The 27,421-nt window shown below is 43.5% G+C and overlaps 1 protein-coding gene across 3 annotated transcripts in view; it reads right to left on the bottom strand.

Moving 5' to 3' along the window:
• Positions 1 to 27,421, bottom strand: part of Mgat4a (alpha-1,3-mannosyl-glycoprotein 4-beta-N-acetylglucosaminyltransferase A) — a 91,388-nt gene that overhangs the window by 20,890 nt on the left and 43,077 nt on the right. For 2 of the 3 annotated variants that reach the window (XM_027386832.2, XM_027386833.2), the window contains 2 exons: positions 25,626 to 25,766; positions 19,006 to 19,139 (listed from right to left, as the gene is read on the bottom strand). In XM_027386832.2, the coding sequence (XP_027242633.1) occupies positions 19,006 to 19,139; positions 25,626 to 25,766 (275 nt within the window). Of the gene's footprint in view, positions 1 to 19,005; positions 19,140 to 21,618; positions 22,318 to 25,625; positions 25,767 to 27,421 lie in introns of those variants that run through there. The other variant, XM_027386834.2, reaches the window with a different exon arrangement.

Below are 27,421 nucleotides of genomic sequence, written 5' to 3'. Positions count from 1 at the left end.
TCCTGGTCCCTTCCTCAGTGGCTGGGAGCATGGATGGGCACTGAGAGTTGCTCACTACGTTAAGAACATCATTTTGTCTACATTTTAAAATTTTAAGTCTGTGGGTATTTTGCCTGCTCATGTACATGTGTGTACCATGTGTGTGCCTGGTACCTGCAAGAGTCAGAAGAAGGCATCAGATTCCTTAGAATTGGAGCCATGGATGGCTGTAAACCATCCATGTGGGTGCTGGAAACTGAACTCAGTCAGGTCCTCTGCAAGAGCAGCCAGTGTTCTTAGCCACTGAGCCATCTCTCTGGCTGACTAAGACATTTTAAACAGCATATGGAAACTGTAATAGAAGAAAAGGAGTCAGTCAAATCTGTGAGCTGAAAACTGGCATGTGTGTATTCCAGGAATGGGGTGCTTGGATAGCTGTGAAATTAAATAGGCATAAAAAAGCAAAGACAGGCTGGAGATGGCTCAGTCAGTAAGCACAAGGATCAAAGATTAGATCCCCAGTACCAAATGGGGTGGAGGAACAAGTATGGTAGCATATACCTGAAATCCCAAGGCTGGGGATAAAGACAGCCAGATTAGTGAGCTCCAGTCTCTGTGTCTATAAAAACACTGGGTGCTGACAGAGAATGCCTGACTTTGACCTCTGGCTTTTACATGCCTTTTAAACCCAGGACTTGGGAGGCACAGACAGGAGGCTCTCTGTGAATTACAGGCCATCTTAGTTTACAGAGTTCCAGGCCACCTAGGGCTCCTTGTTGGGGGAGTGGGGATGAAGGAAGGAAAGATATCAAGCAAACAAAAACAAAAAATGTCTCAGCAAGAGATATTTCTTCTATGTGTTAAAGCACAGATGAATCTTGGAGACACATTACATGAAAGAAATCACAATGCAGGTACAACAGCGCTTATAAGAAATATCCCAAAGATAAAACTATGGGAGCAGAAAGTAGATTTCATCATTGGGTTTGGGCTGATCAAACAGATGAATGGGTTTTCTTTTTAGGGCCATGAAACTGTTCTTAAACACACTGGCATGACGACAGTCCATGAATATAACATGAATCATACACAAAGCATGAAGCAGTAAGAGACCCAGCATTCCACACTGTGCATACAGAACCAAGGACAGGGTCGCTCAGCTCCACTACGGGTAGATACACAAAAGTTGAATCGATCCAACGGTGGACCTAAGAGGTGATGACATCAGCAGCAGTCTAAGCTCCTTTATCCACCAGGAAAATTTCAACTGGCAATCTCACAGACCCCAATATTTGGAGAACTACTTCAGTGTGTCCCTTCTGTTAACACAAGGCCATATGGAGAGGATGTTCCTGGATTCACAGTTCTCTGGGGGGGAGAATCCAGATGCCCTAGATGTCCCGGGAGGCCCATTCTAGTCCCATCTTGAGGACACTGGCTGTGATGGCATAGCTAGGTAAGACAGAATCAAAGAAAAGAGGTGAGGTCACTCTGGTCACGATGACACCTCTGTGTAACTGCCATTTGAAGAACTTGATCCAACAGCTGACATGGTAGCCCAGTCACAAAGCTGATCTGGTCACTTTCAGAAGCACCAGGAAAATTCAGCTGAGTCCCTTAAATGGCCGGTCTTCATGCTCAGCCTCAGAGCCCGCTCCAGTGACCCTACCCCTGTACACATCACCACATGTCACTGACACACAGCCCAAAAGCCTTCCAAAGACCCTGCCTGGGGACAAGACCCTCTACACAGCAGCTCTGGCTTGTACCTGTTCCAACTCAGTATATACCAGACCACCCAACAGCTGCATCCTGATGGAGAAGTCATTTTCAAGTGTGCTCTTCTAAGCACAGCCTCTCAACCCATTTATCCTCAACAGCAGCCCTGCCTAACATGGGATAGCTCAGCTCACATCTTTCTCCAGCTGCAGGTGACAATCAGTGTGATGACAAGCTACAAGCTGCCGCATGACCACCTGCAAGATGCCTACAAGCAGAGACATGCAATTCTTTCTATGATGTCACCAGATGACCCATCCAGCAACACCTATAAAGGCCAGGAGGGGGAGCTGTTTCCCAAACCACAAAAACAACTCCAGGGACAGAGGGGATCAGGTGCATTTCCATCCCTCACCCCTCACCCTGGCAAAGCCTACTGCAGTTCCAACAGTGAACTCTAAGGAAACAGATGTATGAAATATGTCTCAAAGAACTCAGAAGACTCCTCACAAGAATATGCAGATTAAAATTGCTCACACCTGGTGATTCAAGTCCACAATTTTAGTTATTCTGAAAGTTGATTGTGCAAGACCTGCCTAAGCAACTTGGTAAGACCCTGTCTCAAAACACTAAGAGTCTCAGTGTATGTGCCAACAAGCAGGTACTGGCAGAAGGGGTCACCAGTGATTTCCAACCCAAACTATCAAAACTCAAAAACAAAAGTACTAAAGGCAGAAAGAGAAGAAATCTAACACATGTAAAACAATACCAATACAACTACTGTATATTTCTTAGCAGGAACCCTACAAGCCTGGAAAATGAAATGATATATCCAAGGAATGAAGGGGAAAAATGACAAGAACACCCTGCAAAGCTGCCTTTCAGAAACTGGAGAAATGGGACTGGCAAGAAGGCTCAGTGGTAAGGCAACTTGCTGCCAAGTTTGAGTTCAATTCACAAAGAAAAGGAGAACCAACTCATGGAGAGAACACATCCCCAGAAGTCATTCTCTGATCTCCACGTGTATGCAAAAGCACGTTCATGCCCACCCATACCCTACTCAACACAAATGTCTATGCTTCATAGGAAGAAATGGAGGCAAAAACTAAGTTTGTCACTTTACAGGACTTACTAGGATGAGTTCTTTAAGTTGGAATAAAAAGCTTCTAATAATTAGGGGGGCTGGAGAGAGGGCTCAATGGTTAGGAATGCTGGCTGCTCTTCCAAAGGACCCACCTGGGTTTCATTCCCAGCATCTACATGGTGGCTCGCAACTACCTGTGACTCTAGTCCCAGGGGATTAGATACTTCTTTTGGCCTCCTTGGGCACCAGGCACGCAAGTGGTGCACAGACATCCTTGCAGGCAAAACATCCATATGCATTTTAAGGCCTCTAATGGGACAGAAGATATCAAAGAACAACTTCGGTAGTAAACGGCTGCATTTGGCATTTTCTCTAGGGCTGCACTGCATTTACAAAGCAACTCAGCCCTTAGCACAGAGTTTATTGACGACAGTGAACATAAGCTGTCAGGAGATAAACATCGAAACAAGGTGCGGGCGGGAGTACAGGCACAGAGTTGTCTGTACACAGCCAAAGTTTATCAGGTTATGCTATGTGAGCCTCACAGGCACTGCAAAGCAAAACTCTTTAGCAGACGCAGGAAACAAAAATAGAAAGTATTCAAAGCACCCAGCTACATGAAACCACAAAGGAAGGCACAGAGTACCAGCCGAACCAGAAAACCACGAGAAAGATGGAGTCATCAGTGAGTACTGTGCATGTAAAGAGTGGCTCAGTGGACTGAAATAATCTCTCTCCTCCTCCCACCCACCCCCAACACACACACAGATCCAACAGTATCTTGCCTCAATTTATCTTCAATTACATACACAGAAAGTGAAGAGTTTTAAAAGATGCTCCAAGCAATTGGAGACCAGACCTACATCTACTTTAGTAAACAAAATACATTGGAATGAACTATTAACAGTCAAAGGTGGTCATTATTGAGGCAGAGGCAACTGGATCTCTGAGTCTGAGGCCAGCCTGGTCTACACAGTGTGTAGGCTAGTCAGGACAACACAGTCAGAACCTGTCTTTAAAAAGGCCATTATATAATGAGAAACAGTATTCATGTTCTGCATACTACATTAACAACAAGAACGGATCTGAAGGGACCAAGTGATGGCGGAAGTCAGCCACTAAGGCCGATAAGCTTGGGTCTTATCTGACTTGAGCACAGGGAACTGTTCAGCTCCTGCTCTCATCTTCCAGCCTTAGGGTATGTCCTCCTCTTGTGTCCTGTGTGTCCCAAGACAGCAAAGGCTGCAAGGGGTTATTTCTGTGTAATATCCTCCTCTCAGAACCCTCAGCTGAGAACCTTTCCAACAGCCCAGTTTGGTATTCTCCCTTCTAGGCTATGATGAAGAATATGTCATCACCAGGTAGAAAGCTGGGGCTGGAAGACAAATGTATTATTTATTTCTGTCTCCAGGACCCCCCTACCCTGTGCAGTCTACTGTCCAGTGTCTCAGAACAGTCAATTCAGACAATTTCCCCCAGTTTTCTAGCTGCTTCCACCAGGAACTCCACCATGGCCAAAAACAGATGTTATTTTACATACTAAAGAACCAATAAGAATTCCAAAAAGATAATTTATACCCTAACAAATCATCAGTAACACAGGGACAGACAGTGTGTGCAAAACTGGAGCTCAGCACTTACAAAAAATCTTATTTTCTTGGATCTGAGACCAGAGTATTATTGCCCACATAATGCTTGATTTTTTTTTTAACTTTAAATAAAGGCAAACACATGCCCAAGTATTTTTTTGAGCTTTACTAGTTTCTAAAATGGTCAAGTGCTGTAACACAGTGAGTCAGAAAGAGGAAGTTAAAAGGCTAGACAAAAGGAAAAAGAGACTACTTCTTCATTTGAAGTCCGACTGTCCTAGCCTTTCCAGCTCCTCCAGTCTGCGGATGACAGGAGACATCCCACACACCCCAACACTCACTAGGTTCAAATCCACTCATAAACTGAGCACCCCTAGTGGAATAGCCTAGTTCAAAATTCACCTGCATCATGACAAGGGTTTCTGTCCTGACCAAAGCTACCAGTGGGAGCCTTTCAAAAGGCAAGCCATGGCATTCTCACCAAAGGCCTGCAACCATGGTGTAACCATGAGAACATGTCACAGAATTCAAGCTGAGACACTTATCACACAGGTGACCTGAACTCATAAAGATAATCCAAATTCCCGAGGAGCTGTCACAGAGAGAAGAAACTTCGGATTCAGGACTATTGGATGCAATCTGGGATGCCACAACATATGCAGAAAGAGAGGGGACCACAGCAGTAGCAACACGAAATCCAAATGAAATCTACAGTTAAAGAGTAGTGGAACATGGTGACGCAAGCCTTTAATCCCATCAGAGGCAGAGACAGGCAGATCTCGGTGAGTTCAAGGCTTGCCAGTCTACATAGCAATACCTCACCCCCCACAACCCCCCAAAAAAGCATTGAGTCTTCAGGATAGCTCAGAAGGTGAAAGCACTGAGCAAGTGACTACAAAGTTGGCTGTGCTCTGACCTCTGTGTGGACACAAAACGAACACACACACACACACACACACACACACAGAGAGAGAGAGAGAGAGAGAGAGAGAGAGAGAGAGAGAGAGAGAGAGAGAGAGAATGTAAATATAATTTTTAAAGTTTTTAAAGAGAAGCTGGGCATGATGGTGCAGGCCTTTAATCCCAGCACTTCAGAGGCAGAGACAGGCAGGTCTTTGGGTTTGAGGCCAGCCTGATCTACAGAGTGAATTCCAGGGCTATGCAGAGAAAGCCTGTGTGCACGGTGGGGTAAGTGTTAAAAAAGAGTATTACACTTTGTTAATTTCTTAATCTTGGTAACTATTGTAGCTAGTTAAGTTACTGCATTATAATGGGGGAACTCTATCCTTTCTCTAACTGTAAAATTCTTTCAAAATAAAAAGCTTTAAAAAGCATCAAGTGCAAAAAAAAAAAAAAAAAAAAAAAGGCCCAGGCGTTGGAGGTGCACGCCTTTAATCCCAGCACTCGGGAGGCAAAGACAGGGGGATCTCTGTTAGTTCGAGGCCATCCTGGTCTACAGAGTGAGTTCCAGGACAGCCTCCAAAGCTACAGAGAAACCCTGTCTCAAAAAACCAAAAAGCATGGAGAGATGGTTCAGCAGTTAAGAGCACTGGTTGTGCTTCCAAAGGACCTGGATTTTATTTCTAGCATCTACATGGTGGCTCGCAACCATCTGTAACTCCAGTAATGGGGGATCCTATGTCCCCTTGTGACCTCTGAGGGCATAGGCACACACATGGCTCATAGACATATGCGCAGACAAACATATACACATCAAAAATATTTTTAAAAATTAATATTTTTACCTATCAAGTGTCTTCTCTATTTGAAATTCTCAAGGGGCTTTCCATGAGGGAGCAATGTTCAGCAATACTGAACCCTGCCCGATATCCTGAGTCAAGCTTTATTGGAACACGGCCTCATCCCTCTACATATGCATGATCCACAGCTAAGTGCAGGCTACACGTGAACAGTTTAATAATTTTAACACAGACCAAATGACTCAAACTGAAAATATTTACCACTAACTATTAAAAAAAAAAAAAAAAAGTTGCCAGCTCCCTTGACGGAAAGCAAAAGCAGAACCCAACGATGACCCAGAGAGTCCCCTGTGTTCTTTCATCCTATCCTTCCTTGACCGCTCCCCTTCTGCTCAACTCCAGTCACTCATGGAACTGTTTCCTCAAACATCCCAGCAGCACTGTGGTCTTGGGCCCTGGCCTGTATTGTTCCACGGTGCGCAATTCAGGCTTTTGCCCGAGTGATCTCACTGCCCTAATAACCTGGCTGCACAGTGATCGTGTATTATCTCCCTTTCTTCCCCTCCCTGACCATCATCGTCCACAGTGCTCACAACTGTCGGCCGTGCTCCACAAGCCAGCTGCGTCACCTCTAAAGTGACCACTCATCCCCTCTTCCGCCAGCACTCGTTGAATCGTGAACCAACTCCAGGGGACAGGAAATAAGTATATTTTCTCCATAATCATTTACATGATTATAACTAACATGTATATAAATATCTTAAGGGATTAGCTGCTGGAAAGCGATGTCCCAATATGGCCACGCACAACTGAAAATCCAAAACAGAACAACAGCCATGTAGATGAGCAGAGGGACAGAGTACTCGTGCAAACTGTAGAGGCTCTAGCCACTGAACACCCTCACCATCCGCTCCAGGCCGGCTCTATTTCTTCCAGATTCGTGCTCTTCGCGGTTACATTCAACACCAGAGGCAACAGAACTGATCAACAAGTATCTTTATGACTGGACTGAAACTCCCCTTAATCGCAGGGCAAATCACCCCTCAAACGGAGGCTCCTGGGGCTGCACCCCAGAGCAGGAGCAATTGCCCCCCAGAAACCAGACTGCCCCCCTCAAATGATGACAGAGATGAGTTTCCCCCCAATGCTTTGCAAAATCAGAACTGAGACAAAGATCTCTAGACCACTGGCCTGAGATTTCCTGTTCTGTCAGTCAAGAAAAACTCCACCTCTTTTGTTTCTCTTCTCTACCAAATCTCCAAGTTCCATCAGCCCCCAGAGACAGGCGTGGAACCATGTTAACTGAAGCAAAGTCCTTTCTGTTCTCATCAATGATCATCTATGTGGCTAAGGCTAGCCTCCTAGAACTCTGCAGCGAGGCGGGACTTTAACCAAGTTATTAAATGTTTTACCAACTTATTAAATGTTTATATAAAAATGTGGCACATGAGAACACAGAATCATTTTCTCTAGGCACACAGAACAGGGTAGCCAACAAACGGGTACTATTAGGTTGAAAGGGCCAACACCATACAAACTATGTTATCCAACTACAATCAGTTGACAGTGGGAATTGTAAGAAGTTCCGGGGTAGGTAAGAATGTAAAAACACGTTTCTATATAATCCATGGGCCAAGGAAAAAATTACAGAGAGACTTAGGAAGTATTTTGATCTGAATGAAAATAAATTAAAGGGCATGTCAAAAGGGATGGATACACGGGATACGCAGAGGCCAGGGAGATGGCCCAGCGTTAAGAGCACTAACTGCTCTTGCAGAGGCCCCGAGTGTGGTGCCCAGCGCCCTACACCACACAGCCCACAGCAACTGCCCTACCCATAACGCCAAAGGGACCTGCTGCTTCTGACCTCCACAGGCACCACACATGCGTGCACATCCACACACAGTCTCTCTCTCTCTCTCTCTCTCTCTCTCTCTCTCTCTCTCTCTCTCCACACACACACATGCACATCCACACACAGTCTCTCTCTCTCTCTCTCTCTCTCTCTCTCTCTCTCTCTCTCACACACATACATGCACATCCACACACAGTCTCTCTCTCTCTCTCTCTCTCTCTCTCTCTCTCTCTCTCTCTCTCTCTCTCTCCACACACACACACATGCCACATCCACTCTCTCTCTCTTTCTCTCTCTCTCTCTCTCTCTCTCTCTCTCTCTCTCTCTCTCTCTCTCTCTCTCCCCACACATACATGCACATCCAACAATCTCTGCATTCCTCTTTAAAAAAAAGTAGAAAAGTAAAGCTAAAAAAGTGTAGATATGAATGCCACAGAGAAAGAACACAGTCACAGGGTCTGTTTCTTCTTCACCTGCAGGACAGCCAGAGCCCAAAGACCCAGGAGGTCTCAGAGGTGAGGAGATGGGGGAAGGGGGAGGAAATGGAGCTGGGATGGAAGAACACAGCCAGGGGAGTAATCGGCAGAGCAAACTGGAGAGCTACTGGACCGATGATCAGCAATATGATCATCCAAGTAATGCCCCCTCCAAAGAAGAGCGAGCCAATGATACAGAAATACTAATTGCAGGTTGGGGGGTTATCTATCCCTATCCCCAGTACCTGCTTCAACACAGTATCGCAATAAACACTTGTCAACAAGGAAGAGCTTGAGAAAATGTCACCACAGTGAGGGCCACATTCCAGACTGCTTCTTGAGTGCTTCAGGGGAGAAAGGCAGTAAAGAATACACAGGTAGGGGTAGCTAACTCTGAGCTGAAAGCACACTTGGGTGTCTACCAGAAAAGACTGAACCTTAGAAACCTTTGGAGTGGTTAAGAGAAGTAGCAGGCTTTCCCACGACCCTTCCTGGAAATCACACCTTATCAGCGAACACCAGACACAAGGACCACAAGCCTCATTTTGAAATAGTAACAACTGAAATTCTCAGGCTCAAAAGGGGATCTAGCTTTGTTTCAATAACCAGAGGTAACATGAAGAAATACACAGACCAGCTGGCTCTGCAGCTGGCTCTGGGACTTAAAGAAAAGTCGGCAACTCTGTTTTTATAAAACAATAATAATAAAATAATTAGTCTAGAACACATCTTTATTTCCTCATCCTCCCCTGAAACCCCATACCCTTCAATGACTCATAAAAATGGAAGCAAAACACAAAATAAGAAGAAGAAAGGGGGAGAAATGAGTAGAATCTATCAATTTTTTTTTGTTCGTTTGTTTAGTTTTTCAGGACAGGGTTTCTCTGTGTAGCTCTGGCTGTCCTGGAACTCACTCTGTAAACTAGGCTGGCCTTGAACTCCTGGGAAGCTGCCTACCAAAGCCTCCAGAGTGCTGGGATTAAAGGTGTGCACCACCACTGCCCAGCCAACAAAATAAAAGAGGAGAGAGAGCAGAGAAAGGGAAGGGGGGCACGGGGGGGGGGGGGGCGCGAGGTAATGAAGAAACTCTCAAGCAATGACTTGACCAATAGAGAAATAATGAAGAAAACCACACTCAGCTGATGCCGTTGCTTCCAGGAAGCAACTCTGAGCATCAGAAGGAACTGTAACAATTCTCAGGGTGTTTTGAAACATAAGGGGTCTACAGTATCTGAAGCAATCCTGAAAAAACAAAACACAAAAACAAACAAAAAAAACTATAGGTTTCTATGGGTTGTCAATAATTCATGCAAAACCTACAACAGGCGGTGAAGACTCCAGCATGAGATTTAGCTCCAAATCCAGATAATGAAAAAAGTCATGGGGGGTGGGTGGCGGCACACTTTACAGTCACTGTGTTTTCAAATAAATATATCAGAGAAGCCAAAGTGTTCTCACAGCACGGGGAATTGCAATAATGAATATGTGACAATCAGGGAACTTCCACACTACCTTATACCTTAACAAAAGTTAGTTCAAGATGGGGCACAGTCCTAATGCAGAGTTAAAATCGTAACAGTTTGCAGGTAGGGTCTTTGCAATACAGAGGCATGCAAGGGTCTGCTAGCTCACAGAATTCCCACCTTGGTAGTATGAAGAAAACGGATAGACATTCAGACTGAGAGAAATATTCAAACACAAATTTGACAAGAATGGTATCCATTTACACATTTAAAAACTTGTAACTGAAATTAAAAACAACAACAACCTAATTTTTAAAAATAGGGACCAGCTGGAGAGATGGCTCAGAGGTTAAGAGCACTGACTGCTCTTCCAGAGGTCCTGAGTTTAATTCCCAGCACCCACATGGTGGCTCACAGCCATCCGTAATGAGATCTGGTGTCCTCTTCTGGCATGCAGGCAACATACACGCAGAACACTGTATGCATAATAAACCTTTTTTTAAAAAAGAAACAAAAGAATATACATTTTTGTGTAATGGATTAATGATAAAGGATGCAGGTACGTGAGGTGAAACATGACAAACACAAATACTAAGACCCGAATAGAAGAATCTAGGTGATATATATATATATATATATATATATTATATATATATATATATTACATACAGGTATTTTGTGTAAAGATTTTCACTTTGTTTTAAGTCTTGAATTTTTCACAAGGGAAAAAAAATACATACTTTTTTGTGAAATTAAAGACTTAGCTCCATAGGCCTAGAGAACATATACCATACCAGGGAAATATGACCCATAATACCCAAGACTGAAACCTGCATTACAGCTGAATTACCAGACTTTAAGGATAGAAAAAGAATAAGTTGAGCAACCAGGTAAAACATGGGTTTCAAATACCAAAGAATGAGAAATATGAAAGATTATCTGGCTAACTTCAGCACTAGTACCCAAGCATACATGAAGGAAGGAGGGAGGGAAGACGGGTGGGAAAAAGGGGGAGAGGGGTAATTTAAGAGTTTCTATACCCAGCTAAACTACAATGGAAGAAGTGATCATTGTCCTAGTTAGGTTCTCTGTTGCTGTGTTAAAACACTAACCAAAAGCATCTTAGAAGAGGAAAGGGTTAATGTGATTTGTAGATTACCATCCATTATCAAGATAAAAACTCAGGCAGGAACCTAGAGGTAGGGACTGAAGCAGAGGTCATAGAGGAATGATCTTTATTCGCTTGGCTATCTTCCTTATACAGCCCAAGCCTACCTACCTAGGGATGCCTCTGCCCACAATGGGCTGGGCCCTCCCACACCACTAAATAATCAAGAAAATACCCCACCGGTCAACTGGATGGAAGAAAATTCCTCAATTGAGGTTCCCACTTTCCAGGTATATCTAAGTTTGTGTCAAGTTGACTAAAACTAACCACGACAACCGCATGGGATCGCAGAGACCATGTTCATATGAATCTTTGCTGAGATGAGTTTTTCTCAAACAAGAGAAGATAGGAGGGGAGCTACAACCAAAGGACAACAGTGCTTGCTGAACACTGGTAACTGCAGCATGAAGAACGAATAGAACAGAAGAGAGGAGAAGGACAGGACAGAATGCACCTTGCCAGTGCAAAATCTAACAGAGCAGAGGGCAGCGGTCACATGGCCATCTCTCCTGCATATCTCCAAAAGGCAGTACTGAGAGCAGATGAATCGAGCAACAGACACGGAAGCCTGTGTATTAGTGCAATGGAAGGCACTGGGCAAGATAATGTGATTGACAAGTAAGGCAGCTGGGACAGAGGAGGGCAAAGAGAGAGAGAGGAGAAGCATCAAGCTTAGAGTATTCCCTAACAGGAAACTCTCTAAGACAACCTAAGAAAATAGAAAGGTCCCACAGAAAGCTCAATACAAAGTTGCAATGGTCCATATATATAAAACTTTTCTCCAGTAGCAGAAAAAGAAAACATAGAAAATAAAACAAAACAGACTGCACAGTGTGTGTGTGTGTGGGGGGGCTTTAACAGCTGTAGAGGAAAAATATCAGGCCAGCCCTGCTGAGCCCCACCCCTCACAGTCCCTACCTCGGATAGACTACCAGCACTGTAAAAGTAAGAGGAGCCTGGAGGTAGGGGCTCAATCCTTTAGTCTCATTAATCCCAGCACTCCAGTGAATTCAAGGCCAACCTGGTCTACAGAGTGTTCCAGGACAGCCAGAGCTGCACAGAGAAACCCCATGACGAAAAATAAAAGAGAGGGAGGGAGGGGAGAGAGGGAGGGAGGGGAGAGAGGGAGAGGGAGGAGAGGAGGGAGGGAGGGGGAGGGGGGAGGAGGGAGGGAGGGGAGGAGAGACAACTGGAGTGGGATAGGGCAGCCCTGCTGAGCCCCACCCCCCACAGTGATGCACACTGCAACCCAGCTACTTGTAAAGCTGATTCAAATGATCACAAGCTCAAGGTCTCCCAGGACCTTGTTCCAAAACTAAAGGATTTTCTTTAAAAAAGGTTGGTAATACTGAAAGCCTGAGGCCCTGAATTCAACCCCCAGTCAGAGTGGGAGGAGGAGAAGGAGAAGGAGGATGAGGAGGAGGAGGAGGAAGAGGAGGAGGAGGAGGAGGAGGAGGAGGAAGGAGGAGGGGAAGGAGGAGGGGGGAGGAAGGGGAGGAGGAGGAAGAGGAGGAGGAGGAGGAGGGGAAGGAGGAGGGGGAGGAAGGGGAGGGAGGAGAAGGGGGAGGAGGGGGAGGGGGGAGGAGGAGGAGGAGGAGGAGGAGGAGGAGGAGACAACACGCACAAGCTAACAGCTACTAGTCATATCAACAAACATCCGGCACTAAACTCATCCGTTGAGAAGAAAACTTCTCAACTCTAAGCTGTGTGCTAAATGCACTTTAAAGTGTTTAAGAAGGGAAGGGAAACAAAAGTGTGGAGGAATACAAAACGAACCAAAACAAAGCAAAAAGTCACAACATTCTCATCCAGTGAGGCTGAACCCACTCAACCCTGCCCCAGAAACACTAAGTGTGAGAGTACATTCACAAATCCTAGCAGGAGCCCAGTGTGCTAGCACACACATTTAACCCACTGGGGAGGCAGAGGCAGGCAGATCTCTGTGAATTTGAGCCAGCCTAGCCCATACAGTGAGTTCTAGTCCAGCCAGGGCTACATAGTGAGACACTATCTCAAAGCACTAACTACATTAATCAACTAAAATACTAGCTGAATAAGTAGCCCTTAAGGCAGGAACAAAGAACCTATCTTCCCAACAACATAATATTATCATCTACAAAACAAAAACTGCAAGAGAAGTTTTTTTTTTTTTTTAATCATTAGTGAAGATATTTAATTCACCTCTCAGTCCACAACAAATCAAGTGGAAAGAACACTGTTTCGGTGGTTTGAGTTAATCAACAGTAGGCTCTAGAACTACCTTGGAGGCTGGCCTTTAGGTGTGCCTGGAGGCGATTATCTGGACTGTGGTGACTTGAGGTGGGAAGACCTGCCAAACCGTGGAAAGCACCCTCCTCTAGCTCAGATCCCAGACTGTAAGAAAGAGGAAAAGGAGCTCTCTGAGAGCAGCAAGCTTTCATCCTCCTCTGTTCCTCCCAATTCGCTTTCCCTACCCTTGAGCTGTGAGCTGGAACAAAACCTTTCTCCCTGAAGTTGCTCTTACAGGGGTACTAGGTCACAGCAACAGGGACAGATACTTGAAACTGAAAGACAACAGCGCACATATAATTGATGTACCAGAAAATCTCTGAACTTCTCTGCAGTGCATACAGAAAACTCACAAAAGCTAAGGCATCTCTTAAGTCACATACACACACAAAAAAAAAGCCAATTAAAGTGGAACTTGTATGGACATTTTCCAATCAAGATAGAATTAGGTATGGAAAACTAATCTAGACAATGAGGTGTAAGGGATGAAGTGGACAGGGCACTTCTTTCGACTGTATCTTTTTATGTAGATTTTTTCTTAAAGCAGGTTCAAGTTTTCCACGCTCCCAAAGTAATTCCAAATAGGAAACGAGAACAGCAATCCTAAGCCCGTTACTGAAGAGGGAAGCATGTAAGCACACCAAAATGGATAAGGAGGGAGAAAAATGAAGCTACTCACCATTGGAAAACTGCACTCTGGATACCCTGAGGCGAAAGAATGAAAACAGGGACAAATAATGCACCCTTGTTCCTAGCACATGCTCGTCTAGAGATCAGCTCAGCAATTCAAACCTGCTTTACGCTTATTTAATTTTGAAAAGTAAACAGGTTTATTGTGAGTCCTAACAACCAGGTTCTTTACTTTGGAGAAAAGGGTTTAATTACTGAGGAATGAGGAAAGGCTGGAGTGGACACTAATGATACTACAGCCAGAGATACCATTAAAACGTATGATAGACATATGATTTACACATAGAGGGTCATAAAATTATACAGAAATGGGGGAATCTCCACTGGAAGGGTGAGAAATAAATGATCCCTCATCTGATGAGCACATGCAGAATCGAGACCTTGATTGTGTGTGTGTGTGTGTGTGTGTGTGTGTGTGTGTGTGTGTGTGTGTGTGTGTTCATGTTCCTGTATATCTGGGTACCTAGATGCTCATGTAAGAACAGAGGAAAACTTTGCATTATCCTCAGGAATATTGTTTACCTACCTCCATTGAGACAGCATCTCACAAATTAGGCTAGACTGGCTGGCCAGCAAATCCCAGCAATCCCCTGTCTCTGCCTCCACACTGCTATGATTCCAAGTGTGTGCCACCACATCTGGTATTTTTATGTGAGTTTGGGGTCTTGAACTCAGGTTCTCATGTTTGTAAGTGCCCAAGTTCTGGGCCAGGAAAATGCAGATTAACTTAAAAGTGAAGAGAAACAGCCAGGCCACAGCAGGTGGAACAGCCCAATGGTCACAGCAGAACACGCACGCACACACATGCACAACTTGGTTAACAAACCAGAACTGAGTATAAGGAATTCCAATTAACAAATGGAAAGATGATGGAAACGGAACACACTCAACAGTCGTTTCTTAAGGGAGTCACGGGGTTGCTGAGTCATTGATGATGGTCTGATGAGGTCATTTCCCTGATCTTAAAAGTCTTGCCCACCATAAGACAAGTACTAAACACAAAGAGAAAAACATCTTTATGGTAGAAAAGCCTGGCATATGCCAACTAAGTATGCCACATTAACTTGACGGACTCTCACTTATATGATCTGATTTGTCAGTTTCTGCCAAGAGGCTGAGGGCTGGCACTGTTAAAGCAATTTATGTCAAAAGGTTTGAAGAAGGCACAAAGGCACACGCCCTTATGTAAACCACAGACTGTGTACAATCTTCAAGAGACTAAATCAAGCCGGGCGTGCACTACCACCACACGCCTTTAATCCCAGCACTCTGGAGGCAGAGGCAGGTGAGATCTCTGTGAGTTCAAGGCCAGCCTTGGTCTAACAAAGATACACAGAAAAACCCTGTCTCGAAAAGCCCATATATATATATGAACAAAAATTGACACAGGTAAAAGACCACAGCTCTCAGTTACCTAGACGTACCACCCACAACTCAAATACTTTGATTTTGAAACAGTCTTGTGTAGCCTTGGCTGGCTTTGAACTTCCAGCATCCTCCTGTCTCAGTCTTCTGAGGAGGTCCGGGTTTATAGGCATGCCAACATGCTCAGCATCTCCAGCACTTGTTTCATTCTTCATCTCTCCTCTCCTCAAATATTTAAAATAGAGACAATGTATGCCTTCACAGGAATTCCTGATTTGTTTGAAAATATATATATATACATATATATACATATACATATAATATATATATATATTCATATTTGCCTGTAGTGCTATCACTGTAAGTGGGAGACCAGCAGTAGCTTCACAGAAGGTGATCAGCTGGGATGGAGAAGAAGGAAGTGGAGAGGAAGAGGCAGTGTTCAGACATTGGTGTAATACACACAGAATGGAGAACACTCAGATCTGTACAACATACTGGGCCCAGGGCAATTAGCACTGCACACAGAGAACTCCCATGAGCCTAGCATATGGGATACCTGGAAGAGCAGCAGCTTGAGAGGGCTAGACTAATTTAGATCTGGACAAATTAAGAGTTGCCTGTCTTCATCACTGTTCTATTGCTATGAAGAGACACCACGACTGAGGCAACCATTGTAAGAGAAAGCATTTAACTGGGGACTTGCTTACCACAGCTCTGAGGGTTAGTCATCACAGCAGGAAGCATGATGGCCTGCAGGCAGACCTTGGGGCAGTAGCACAGAACACATCACAATCCTTGGGCAAAGAGACAGACTCTGGGTTTGGCATGGGATTTTGGAACCTCAAAGCCCACTCTCCTTGGTGACTAAGCATTTAAACATATGAGTCTATGGAGGCCATTCTTTTTTGTTTGTTTGTTTGTTTGTTGTGAGACAGGGTTTCTCTGTGGCTTTGGAAGCTGTCCTGGAACTCCCTCTTGTAGACCAGGCTAGCCTCAAACTCACAGAGATCCTCCTGCCTCTGCCTCCCGAGTGTTGGGACTAAAGTCATGAGCCACCAACGCCTGGCTTTATGGAGGCCATTCTTATTAAAGCAGCTACACTGCCCATTAGACAATGGTATGAAGTTATCAAGTAGGCAAGTACAAACAGGTGTTGAGGAAGAATCTGAAGATCTCCAGTCATCCTGTGTACAAATCATGATCGAAGCCACACAAGATGGACCTGTTATTACAACCTGATGAACATCAGGCTACCAGAACAGCCAGAGGGAAAATTCTAACCCACCCATGGGAACACAAGCACACACTGCAATGAATTTGAATTGCCTACTGGCCAAATCCAGTGAAATATTTCAATTCTCCTGTTCAGGCTAGACGCTCTGCACTGAAATTCACAGAGCTATGCAGACAAACACTGTGGTCCACGAGGGCTTTTCAGACACTGTACAATAATAATATTCTCATTGTTAATAAGCTCCAACTTTATAAAAACATATCTGGCAGACAGTGGCACCCCCGCATAATCCTGGACCTCAAGGCACCTGCTACTAAAAGTCTGACCAAGATACAATTTTTCTTACTTATTTTATAATGCTGGCTTTTACCAGCACAATGCTGAGTCAAGAGTTCACTCTCGCCAGGCATTGGTGGTGCACACCTTTAGTCCCAGTACTCGGGAGGCAGAGGCAGGCGGATCTCTGTGAGTTCAAGGTCAGCCTGGTCTACAGAGCAAGTGCCAGGTCAGGCTCCAAAGCTACACAGAGAAACCCTGTCTCGAAAAACCAAACAACAAAAAAAAGTTCACTCTTGATTTTAATAGTCAATAGTGCTCCATCTCCAGGGGCAGATAGGTTTGGTTACTTAAACCAGGGGAAAGAAATCATAAATACAAATAACCAAATGGACAAACTACTTGGAAAAGTTGACTCCCCTTATGTGGAAATGCCTCACAAATCAAGGAATAAAAAATAAGCAAAGTTTACAGAAAACCAATTATAAATACAAATGGTCAGAATCTACACAAACCTACATTTAATTCCATACAGTAAAGAAATCCAAATTAAATAAAAACAAAGATTTACTTTTCAACCAACCAGTCTCCAAACTGAGCTATTTTGTTTTGACAAAAGCCAAAGTGTTACTTTTTATTCATCAAATTGAAAAATCAAATTTGCTTTTCTATTGCCATGATAAAAAACAAACAAACAAACAAACAAACAAACCACTCTGACCAAAAGCAACTTAAGGGAGGGTTCATTTGGTTTCTGCTTCCCGGTCACAGACCATCATCACTGAGGGAAGTCAGGCCAGAACTCAAGCAGGACTTAAGCTGAAATCACACTGCTTGCTGGCTTGCTTTCTGGCTCATGCCCTAGCTTTCTTATAAAACCCAGAACCACCTGCATAGGGATGGTGTCACCCACAGTGGCTAGGCCATCCGACATCAATTATCAATTCAAGACCATCTGTCACAGATATGGTCACAAACCAATACGATTTAGGCAATTCCTTGAGGTTTCCTCTTCCTGAGTGACTCTAGGCTGTGTCAAGTTGACAATAAAAACCAGTTTTTAATATCTTAATATTACTTGGAAAAAAGAAATGAGCTCTTCCATAGACTGATGGAAGAGGAAGTGGCTCAGCTTTTGCAGTGCATGCTGGTCACATATGAATATTTTAATGTGTTTGGGTTCTGAGCCACATTTAGAAATTAGTGTCAAGTCAGTAACTACACAGGTGCACCACACTTCATTTACATAATGCTGCTGTTGCTGATCACTGCAGGGACTCAAAAACCTCAACTATGGACCAGAAACTGAAAAACGATGATTCTGAAACTGAATGAAGAAATATTTGGAAGCCAGAAAAAAATGTTGCTGAGACCTTTATTCTCTTAAAGTCTTTTTTTGTTTTGGCATGGAAAAATGCTTATAATACCACAACATATACAGAATGACTCCCTGATATTTATGCATACAAGCCATAGGAAGAATTATTTAAGTTTTAAAAACTAATGTTCTATTTGTATGGGGAAAAAAACAGGCAAGTTTCATTATATGTTTATGTGATTTTAGTATTATGTGTATTTACTTTGTCATGGAGACCATATTCAGTTGAAAAGAAATAAAGAACTCTGAAAGAGTGGGACTAGGGGGCCCAGAACTAACAGTATGTGCTAAAGGTCTTCCCAAATAGGGGAGAGGGCTAAGGAGTGAGAGTGACCTAGATCTCATTGGTGCCACAAAAATGCTCTGTCATGAAGCTACAGGCCCAGCCCTTCCCCATTCTAAAATCCAATCAGATAATAAGACAATACTTCTTCTAGGGCAGTGGTTCTCACCCTTCCTAATACAGTTCCTTATGCTGTGGTAGTTCCTAATACCTTCTTCAACACAGTTCATGTTGTGGTGACCCCCAACCATAAAATCATTTTATTGCTCCTTCATAACTTTAATTTTACTACTTTTACGAATCATAATGCAAATATCTGATAGGCAGGATATCTGATATGTGACCCCCACAAAGGGGTCACTACCCATAGGTTAGGAACTGTTGGTCTAAATGCTTATAAAAAACACACACAAATATTTGATTAGTATCTTAACTCTCAGATCACATATGGTGGAAAAAAATAACACGGAATTACCTCTCCTATGAAGACAACTATAACGCAGTCCAGCTTCTCTTCAGGATACAGATTATCAATAAGGGAATGAAGGGTTTCTATGAGGTAAGATTTAACTTCTCTCTTCACGGTAGGAATTCCCATTACTATTGAAACTGGGGGAAAAAAAGATACAGTAATTATGTAAAATAATTTTACAATGACAATATAGATAAATGTCTAGGATTAACTGAGGAATTCAATTTTACAAAGAAAAAGACTAAAGGGGAACATCTATAATTCTCTTCCGCACGGCTAGGGCAGGCGTATGTGCAAGCACCCAGCAAATAAGTGATAATAAGACTAAACCTCATACCAGAACAAACAGCTGCAAACAGCACGCTGTCTACGCCACAAGTAGGGTGAGAAACACTACACATCTGATGCACAATGAATGTCTTGTATTATCAGCAGCTCGGGGGAACATGCAGGCAAAGCAACACCAGGCAAATGCAAGTTGGGGACAAGTCACAAAATAACCAACCAACACTCATTACAGTGTCAAGAACTACCCTAGACAGAAAAGACTAAGAAAAAAATGATGAAGTAATGACGTAAGGGAACAAGGGATTCTAAGAACAGGAAAATGAGCATAGTAAGATCGCGAGCGGGATCTATGATTGATTAGCAGTACAGCATCAATGTGAACTCCCTGGTTGGGGTCCCTGTGTTGTGAGTATGGGTGATGGGAATATTTGAGGGTACTGGGTTCTCATCTGGTAGAGGGAGCTTTGTGAACTACTGGTTGTGTACAACCCTTAAAAAGTTCCAAAATTATAGTTTCTACTACACTGCTTGTTATACATGCAAACTTACTCCAGCATGGCTAATGCATTAGGGAACAATTTGGATGTAATATGGTGTTGTTCTTTTGTTTAAGTTAAAGACAAGAGCTATGGAGCACGAACACGAGATACATTAACCATGGAGTTTATTAAAGGGGGGGAGAGGGAGAAGAGAGAGAGAGAGAGACGAAGGGGAGACAGGGAGGGAGGGAGGGAGGGAGACAGGGAGACATGGAGGGAGGGAGACAGGGAGGGAGGAGGAGGGAGGGAGGGAGTGAGGAAGACAGGGAGACAGGGAGGGAGGGAGGGAGGAAGGGAGCAAAGAGGGCAAGAGCGAGTAAGAGGGCAGGGGTCTGTCTTTTAAAGGGGTCCTTTGCACCTGTGTGCAGACTAGTTCTCATGGAACCCTGGGCTGACCAGAGTACTGCCTGAGTGCATTCTGCCAGGTAACAGGGGCAGGCCAGTATAATGCCTGAATCCTTACAATATGAACTTCACATTTGCTTATGTGTAATTTCTTCTCTGAGACACACAGTAGGTGGACATTGGACAAATGAACCCAGCTAAGCCAAGTTTAGAAAAATGAACTGAACAGTGTGGGAAAACACAAAACGCACACAACTTAAACATTTACCAGCTGCTATGAAGACAACCATTGGCACCATCCACACAGGGTAAATCTGATTTCAGACAACTCATCCGGTACCACTCACAACAGCCTACAGGCTGGAGTCGTCCTGCTATCAACTCTCTCAGGAGAGCCTCCTGGGGCCCTTAAGCAGAGTACTGTATTTACTGTAGTTAACGTGTCATTTTTTTTAATCATGTGCAACCTTATAGGTTCTTCTTCATGTGTAACTGATAGAGTTCAGCACCGTGATCCTAACCCATTTTTTTCTCATTTTACTACACAATTTTATCCAGCTCAGTGATTTGAGGGATTCCACAGACCTGAATGTATTCCAAAGTCTTTTTTGAAAAAGTCTATCTTAAAGCCTTAAGGCATTAGTATTCTAAGTATTACACATACACCACAGCAAATGCTAAAAACAATCCTAAACCATGCATGCTGCCACACACCTTTAATCCCAGTACTCGGGAGACAGAGGCAGGCAGATCTCTGTGAGTCTGAGGCCAGCCTGGTCCTAGAAAAGCCAGGACTACATAGAGAATCCCTGTCTCAAGCAAAACAAAAATGAATCTTAACCATGGAACCATTTACTGAAGAGACTAAAAAATACTTATAATTCTAAAGCTGAGAAGAAGGCTTAAAGACAATGAATGGATCTACCTTTACTGTTTGTTCTGCAAGTGACAATACCAAGGAGCAGGTGGCAGAATAACTTTCCCTAAGGCAGCATCTCTCCCACTCTAAAGATAACAGTTGTCAGTGCCTCAGAGATGTATTCTACTTGTTCTGCACCTATTATATGCAAGGCAATATTCTAGGGGTTAGGCATAAAACAGGAAACAACTTAAATAATGCCTTTGCTTTCATGAGACTTATGAGAGCTGAGGAAGGACACTCCAGAAGAGGGAGCAGCAGGATTCTGAAGACACGATCTTGACATAATCAAGATCTAGCAGGATCAGAATAGATCTAAGGCAGAAATAGCCTCCGTGGAGAGAATCAGGGGTCAGGTCAAGCATACCAAACGGAGTTCAACTCTGAGCAGAAGAGACAGTCATTGGGAGGTTATGAGCCAGGAAGTCACATTCCAAATTCTAAAACTTACTTCCTTCATGCCAGAACAAAGTAAGTAGAAACTATCTAAATTTAGCATTCCCATTCTTCAATCACTCAGCCTACCTTCAGTTATAACTAAGCTACATTCTGCTTTTAGCATCCACTGTTAGCTTAGCCTTTCTTGTTTCCTGAAGATGTGATGTTGGTAAGTTGGCTCTTCATTCTTCTGTCTTCCCAGCTTTATTTTCCTCTTTTACTGGACATTAGTTGCTAGTAAACTTTTGAGGCTCAGTCCTAAACCCTGGGTGATCTCATTCATACACACTTCTTCAACAACTACTTATTCATGAATGACTCACAGCCTTGAACCTAACTCGAGAGTTCCCCTCTGAGTCCTATATTCAAATAGCCAAATGCATGGTTGACATCTCCACGTCAGCATCTCAAAGTTTCCTCAAAACTTAATTTGCCTAAATTTAGCTCTTCTTCTTCTTCTTCTTTTGAATACTATTGCTTCGAGCTGGAGAGAAGGCCCCATGGCTAATAATAAGTGCTGGCTTGCAGAGGCTCTGACTTTGGTTCCCAGCACCCACAGCAGGTGGCTCACAGTGGTCTCCAGGGGATCTCACCTTAGACCTCCCTGGGTACCACAGCCGCAGGCACATATCCCATACACATGCATTACATAGTTAAACTACAATAAAAGCAAGTCTTAAAAACCAGTGCTGTACATGAAAATGTTTTTCTTCCCCACAAGAAAGTCTTATTTGATGTGTTGAAGAGTTCATGAATCAGGCCCTCTCCCTCTAAAGAAAGGTGACAGAGGACTTCTTCCTGAGGAAGAAGTTGAGGAAGACTATGGAGCAATGGCTTTGAAAATTTCCAACTGGTTGAATTAAATTCTGCTTTCTCCATGAAAAAAAAAAAAAAAAAAAAAAAAACAGTGCTGAAGAACATGCTTCACCCTCTTGGATTACAGGAACGTGTCCACCACATGTCCAGTTATCCCATCTGGAATCTTAGACTTCTCCACGGCCATTCCCTCAAGCCCAGCCCCAATCAGTCCCTCCGCCCTCTCCTAAGTACTTGAAAATCATCCAGACACCTCCAAAACCACCCACACTGCAAGTTCACCCTGTCTCAAGGAGATAACTAAAAGCCTACTATTTGTTTTTGTATTTTTGCTTTTAAATTTATTTATATTTCATGTACATTGGTTCCTCGCCTACATGTATGTCTGTGTGAGGGTGTCAGATTGCCTGGGGCTGGAGTTACAGACAGCCGTGAGCTGCTAGGTGGGTGATGAGAATTGAACCAATAGAAAAAGCCAGTGCTCTTAACCACTGAGCCATCTTTGGCCCCAAAAGCCTATTTGTTTTCCCACTGTTTCTTTGTGAAGACTAGCTGGCCTTCAAATTGCAGTCCTCTTCCTCAATACCAAGTGCTGGGCTCGTAGGCCCATGTACTATGTATGGCCAACTTAAAATAGTTCATCTGGCTCTCACAACTGCTCCTCTGCCCACACCCTCAAAACACTCTCCCACTGTAGCAAACATGATTTTTGTAAACTTTAATCTTAACCTATCTGTAAACCTTTAGAGCAGTGGTTCTCAACCTTCCTAATGCTGAGACCTTTTAGGACAGCTCCTCATGCTGTGGTGATCCCCCAACCATAAAATTATTTTCATTGCTACTTCATAACTATAATCTTGCTATTGTTATGAGTCGTAATGTAAAATATATGATATGCAGGATATCTGACATGCAACCCCTGTGAAAGTGTTATTGGGCCACAAAAGGGGTCGTGATGAAGAGGCCAGCTCCCCATTTCGGCAGCCATAACCTTGCCTTGGTCACTTAGAGGTCAGATGCCTGCCTCGTGACAAGGAACCAATCAGAAGTTAGCTGGTGGTGCTATGCTTTATGGCTCTGGGTGTGCTTTACAGACAAGTGCACAGCAATGATGCGAGGAGCATAGCAACCACCCTGGGAGGGCCTATGGGCCATAACAACCAGTTGGCCAATCAACACAGGGCAAACCCTCCAAGCCTGGAGGCACACCAATCCTGAGCCTATGCGTACCCCTAGACACTCCCCTTACGCTGCCCTATAAAGATCTGTACCCACCGGCTTCGAACTGTCTTTGCTAGCCATCCGACATGACGGGTGGATCAAAGACCCAAGCTAACATGGGGTTAGCTCGTTAAACTACAATAAAGCCTCATGCAATTTGCATCAAGCTTTCGCCTCCATTCTGTGATTGGGGTGGCCGAGGTCCTGGGCTAAGATCCTGGAAGCCTGAGCTTTCCAGGGGGTCTTACAGTGACTGCTGCTTTAGTGGCTTCCTACTAATGCTAAAAAACCAAAACCCCGTAACTGATCTCGAATTCCCTACAGTCTTTAGCTTTATATAACATCTCTAGCTTCCTTTGGCTTGATATGGTTTGCCTACCCACCCATTTCAGTTACATTGGTCTTCATCTATTTTCTGGAATATTTCATGCTCCCTTCCACCACAGGGCCCTTCAAATGCTCTTGTTTTCTCTCATCGTGGTGGAAAGCATAATGACTTCAAGATGCCCAGACCCTAATACCTGAAACCCATGAATGAGTTACCTTACTCCTGATGCAAGGGGCTTTGTTGGTGGGACTACGTTAAGCACCTTGACATGGGAAGATTTGTGGGCAGGACTAAGTCAAGCATGGAAGGGAAAGGTTATTATGGATTGCCTGATATGCTCAGTGAAACCAAAGAGGGCTTTACAAAAAATAACGGAAAAGGGTCAGAGTGAGCAGAGGAGGTAAAGCAACAAAAAGAAGAGGCTCCAGGGAGAAATATGAAGATACTATCCTTTGAAGATAAGGGAGGGAGCCACAATGGAATATAGGCAAACTGTTGAAACTAGAAAAGGACAGGAAATCAATCTACCCCTATGCTCTGAGAAGCACGTGATGCCCTTGAAGAGAACCTGGGTTCTATTCCCAGAAACCACATGGTGGCTAACAACCATTTATAATTCCAGTTCCAGGGGACCCAACACCCTCTTCTGACTACCTTCTAAGGGCAGCATTCCTTGTATCACATGGGACATAATCATATAGCAAATTAATCTAAAAAAAAAAATAACACAAAAATGAAATTCAAACCTGAAAGGATGATATACACCTGTAATCCCAGCTACGCAAGAAGGTGAGGGAGAAGAAACTGTTTTGTTTTGGTTTTTTTGGTGGTGGTGGTGGTGGTAGTTTTTTTTTGTTGTTGTTGTTTTGTTTTTGTTTTTTTGAGACAGGGTTCTCTGTGTAGCTTTGGAGCCTATCCTGGCATTCACTCTATAGACCAGGCTGGCCTCGAATTCACAGAGATCTGCCTGCCTCTGCCTACTGAGTGCTGGAATTAAAGGTGTGCGCCACCAACACCTGGCTGGAACTGTGCTCTAAGGAAGCCTGGGCTTCATAGTGAAACCTCATTTTAAAATAAGTCCCCAAACAACCACAAAGGAAAATGAATTTCAATCTCTCAAGTAATTGCTTCACCAATTTTAATATTCTGGTCTCTATATTTTAAAACCTATGAAGAAAGTCAAATTAAATTGTCCAAGTTCAACTGAGTCAAAAGTTTTAAACTCAGGCAAAAGTGGAGAACTAAAAACATAAAGGAGCCACAAGATCCTATATGGAAATTCAAGGGCTATAATGGGCCAAGGAGAAAGCAGCAAATTCAAGTGTTATCACATGGAAAGCTCGTGAGTGACAGTGCCTCACTGTCTGTCTAGGGAAAAGTAAGGCAGACACGAGACAAACCCCATGGCAGGACTGTGAAGAGGCATCAATGCTGGGATAAGGCATAGGGGTGAAGGTCATCCCTCTACCTCCCCATTTTTAAAACAAAATGTACAAAGGTTTAAGCATGTATCTGCCTGAACTATATAAGTCTATTAAATCCCACTCTGACATATGGAGAAGAAATGCCCACAGCCTTTCAAAGAGCAGTTTAGACTGAGCCCCAAGGTGCTGTGTGGGGATTTGAGGGGAAAAATTTTTTTAATCCTTTGTCCTACTAGACTTGGTTCTAGTGGTCAAAATCACTTGCCAAATCACAGTTCAGATAACGGGCACACAGTGAAACGCACCTCCTGTTCTTCCATTGCCGATCTGCACCGCAGGCTGAAGGCTTCCTTCATTTTGCAATAAATGAGGCAAATGATAATAAATACTTGGCACTTGAAGGGATTTTTTGCTTGTCAATTCCTTTAGTAGCTTTATGGTATTATCTGAAACACAGAAAGACAATTAAGTGGTGGGAACCCCTTCCCTTACAGAAGCCTCTGATGGTCCCTCTTAAAAACTAGGGAACGCTTTCAAGAATGACAACTAAGCGGGCTCTAAATATGTCATCTTCATATGAAGTCAACAGCAAACACACCACTGAATTTCACTTTCTTGTCTTTAAGTTGTTGATAAACACAGCCCAGGTTGGCCTCGACTCTGCTACAAACCCATATTCTGCAACCCCAGGCACGTGCCACTGCTCCTGTCCGACTTTCATTTCCTTTATGCATTGCTATTTCATCTGACTTTTATATAGAAATTGTATCTCTCTAGAAAATTTAAGTGAAAAAATTAAACAGAAGTAGAGAATGCTCAGCGCATGCCAATCTTCAAGTGGTTTCAGTTTTCATCTAGGGGAACTAATGAGTCACTGAATAGGCTATGGACTAAAAACTTCTGTTAACTACACAATATTGCTTTAAATTTTCATGAAACTGAAATTTCACCTTCTAAACAAGGAAGTCAGCAGAAGGACTTGTGACCACAACACCACTAAAAATATGACAAGAGGGTTGAAGAGATGGATCAGCCATCAAAGGTACCTGCTGCTCTTCCAGAGGACAGGGTCCCAGCACCCAGTCCCAGGAGATCTGACACCCTCCTCAGGCTTCCTTGGGCACTGCACGCATGAGGTACACAGACATGCATGCAGAGAAAAAAACCACCTATATCAAACTCACATATATAGTATCATGAAATTAAAGCTGAACCTCACTGTAAAGAAATCAATGTTACAATACCCTATTCCCACCCAACTGTCAGCAACAGCTTGCAAGATGCTTAAATGTCAGTCATGGTGTAATTACTGTTCTAGAGATTCAGCAGAATCGAAGGCCCTGAAAACAGTCTGTCCTGTGACTCAGGCATTTCCTCTTGATGGTTTTAGCTTTTATGCATTCAACAGATACTCAATTGCTTTCTGTCTTGTACCAGGAATGGTGCCATGTGTTTGAAAATCACCGGCCATCAAAACATAATCTAATGAAGATCACAAGGGCTGCCAGAAATGCAACCAATTGAGTTTCTCACAGAGCTGTGATTTAGAGGAAGAAAAATGACCCAGGAAAACATTCATTTGCTAATTATAGAAGGAAATGCTTAATTTGCTGTGGTTTATGATTAGCACATTAGCTATTAAAGTATTTTAGCCAGTGTGGTGAGTGCGCAACTCTAACCCTGGGCACTAGGGAGGCTGAAACAGGAAGATTACAGTCTGACATCTGCCTGGGGGACATAGTGACTTCTTGATTAGCCTGGGCTACAGGAGATCTTATCCCATTAAAACCAAACTTTAATGTAAACAGTATTTTGATGAATGCCAGACATTGTGGTATGGACCTGTTATCCCAGCACTCTAGAGGCCCAGGCAGTTGAATCTCTGTGAGTTTGAAGCCAGCCTGGTCTATATAGCAAGCTCCAAGACAGTCAGAGCTACAGAGAAAAAGACTGTCTCAAACAAACAAAAAAAATGATAATATAAGAATGCTTCATAGTATAATTTCAAGAAAATATTTTGGAAAAAAATGTATAAAAAAGGCTAACAAAAATTGTTGTTAATAGAAATCACTGGACAAAAGGCTTCTGGGTGATCTTTCTG

Source organism: Cricetulus griseus (genome assembly GCF_003668045.3).
Source record: "Cricetulus griseus strain 17A/GY chromosome 1 unlocalized genomic scaffold, alternate assembly CriGri-PICRH-1.0 chr1_1, whole genome shotgun sequence".
Lineage (NCBI taxonomy): Eukaryota > Metazoa > Chordata > Mammalia > Rodentia > Cricetidae > Cricetulus > Cricetulus griseus.
This window is presented reverse-complemented; position numbering and strand designations above follow the sequence as displayed.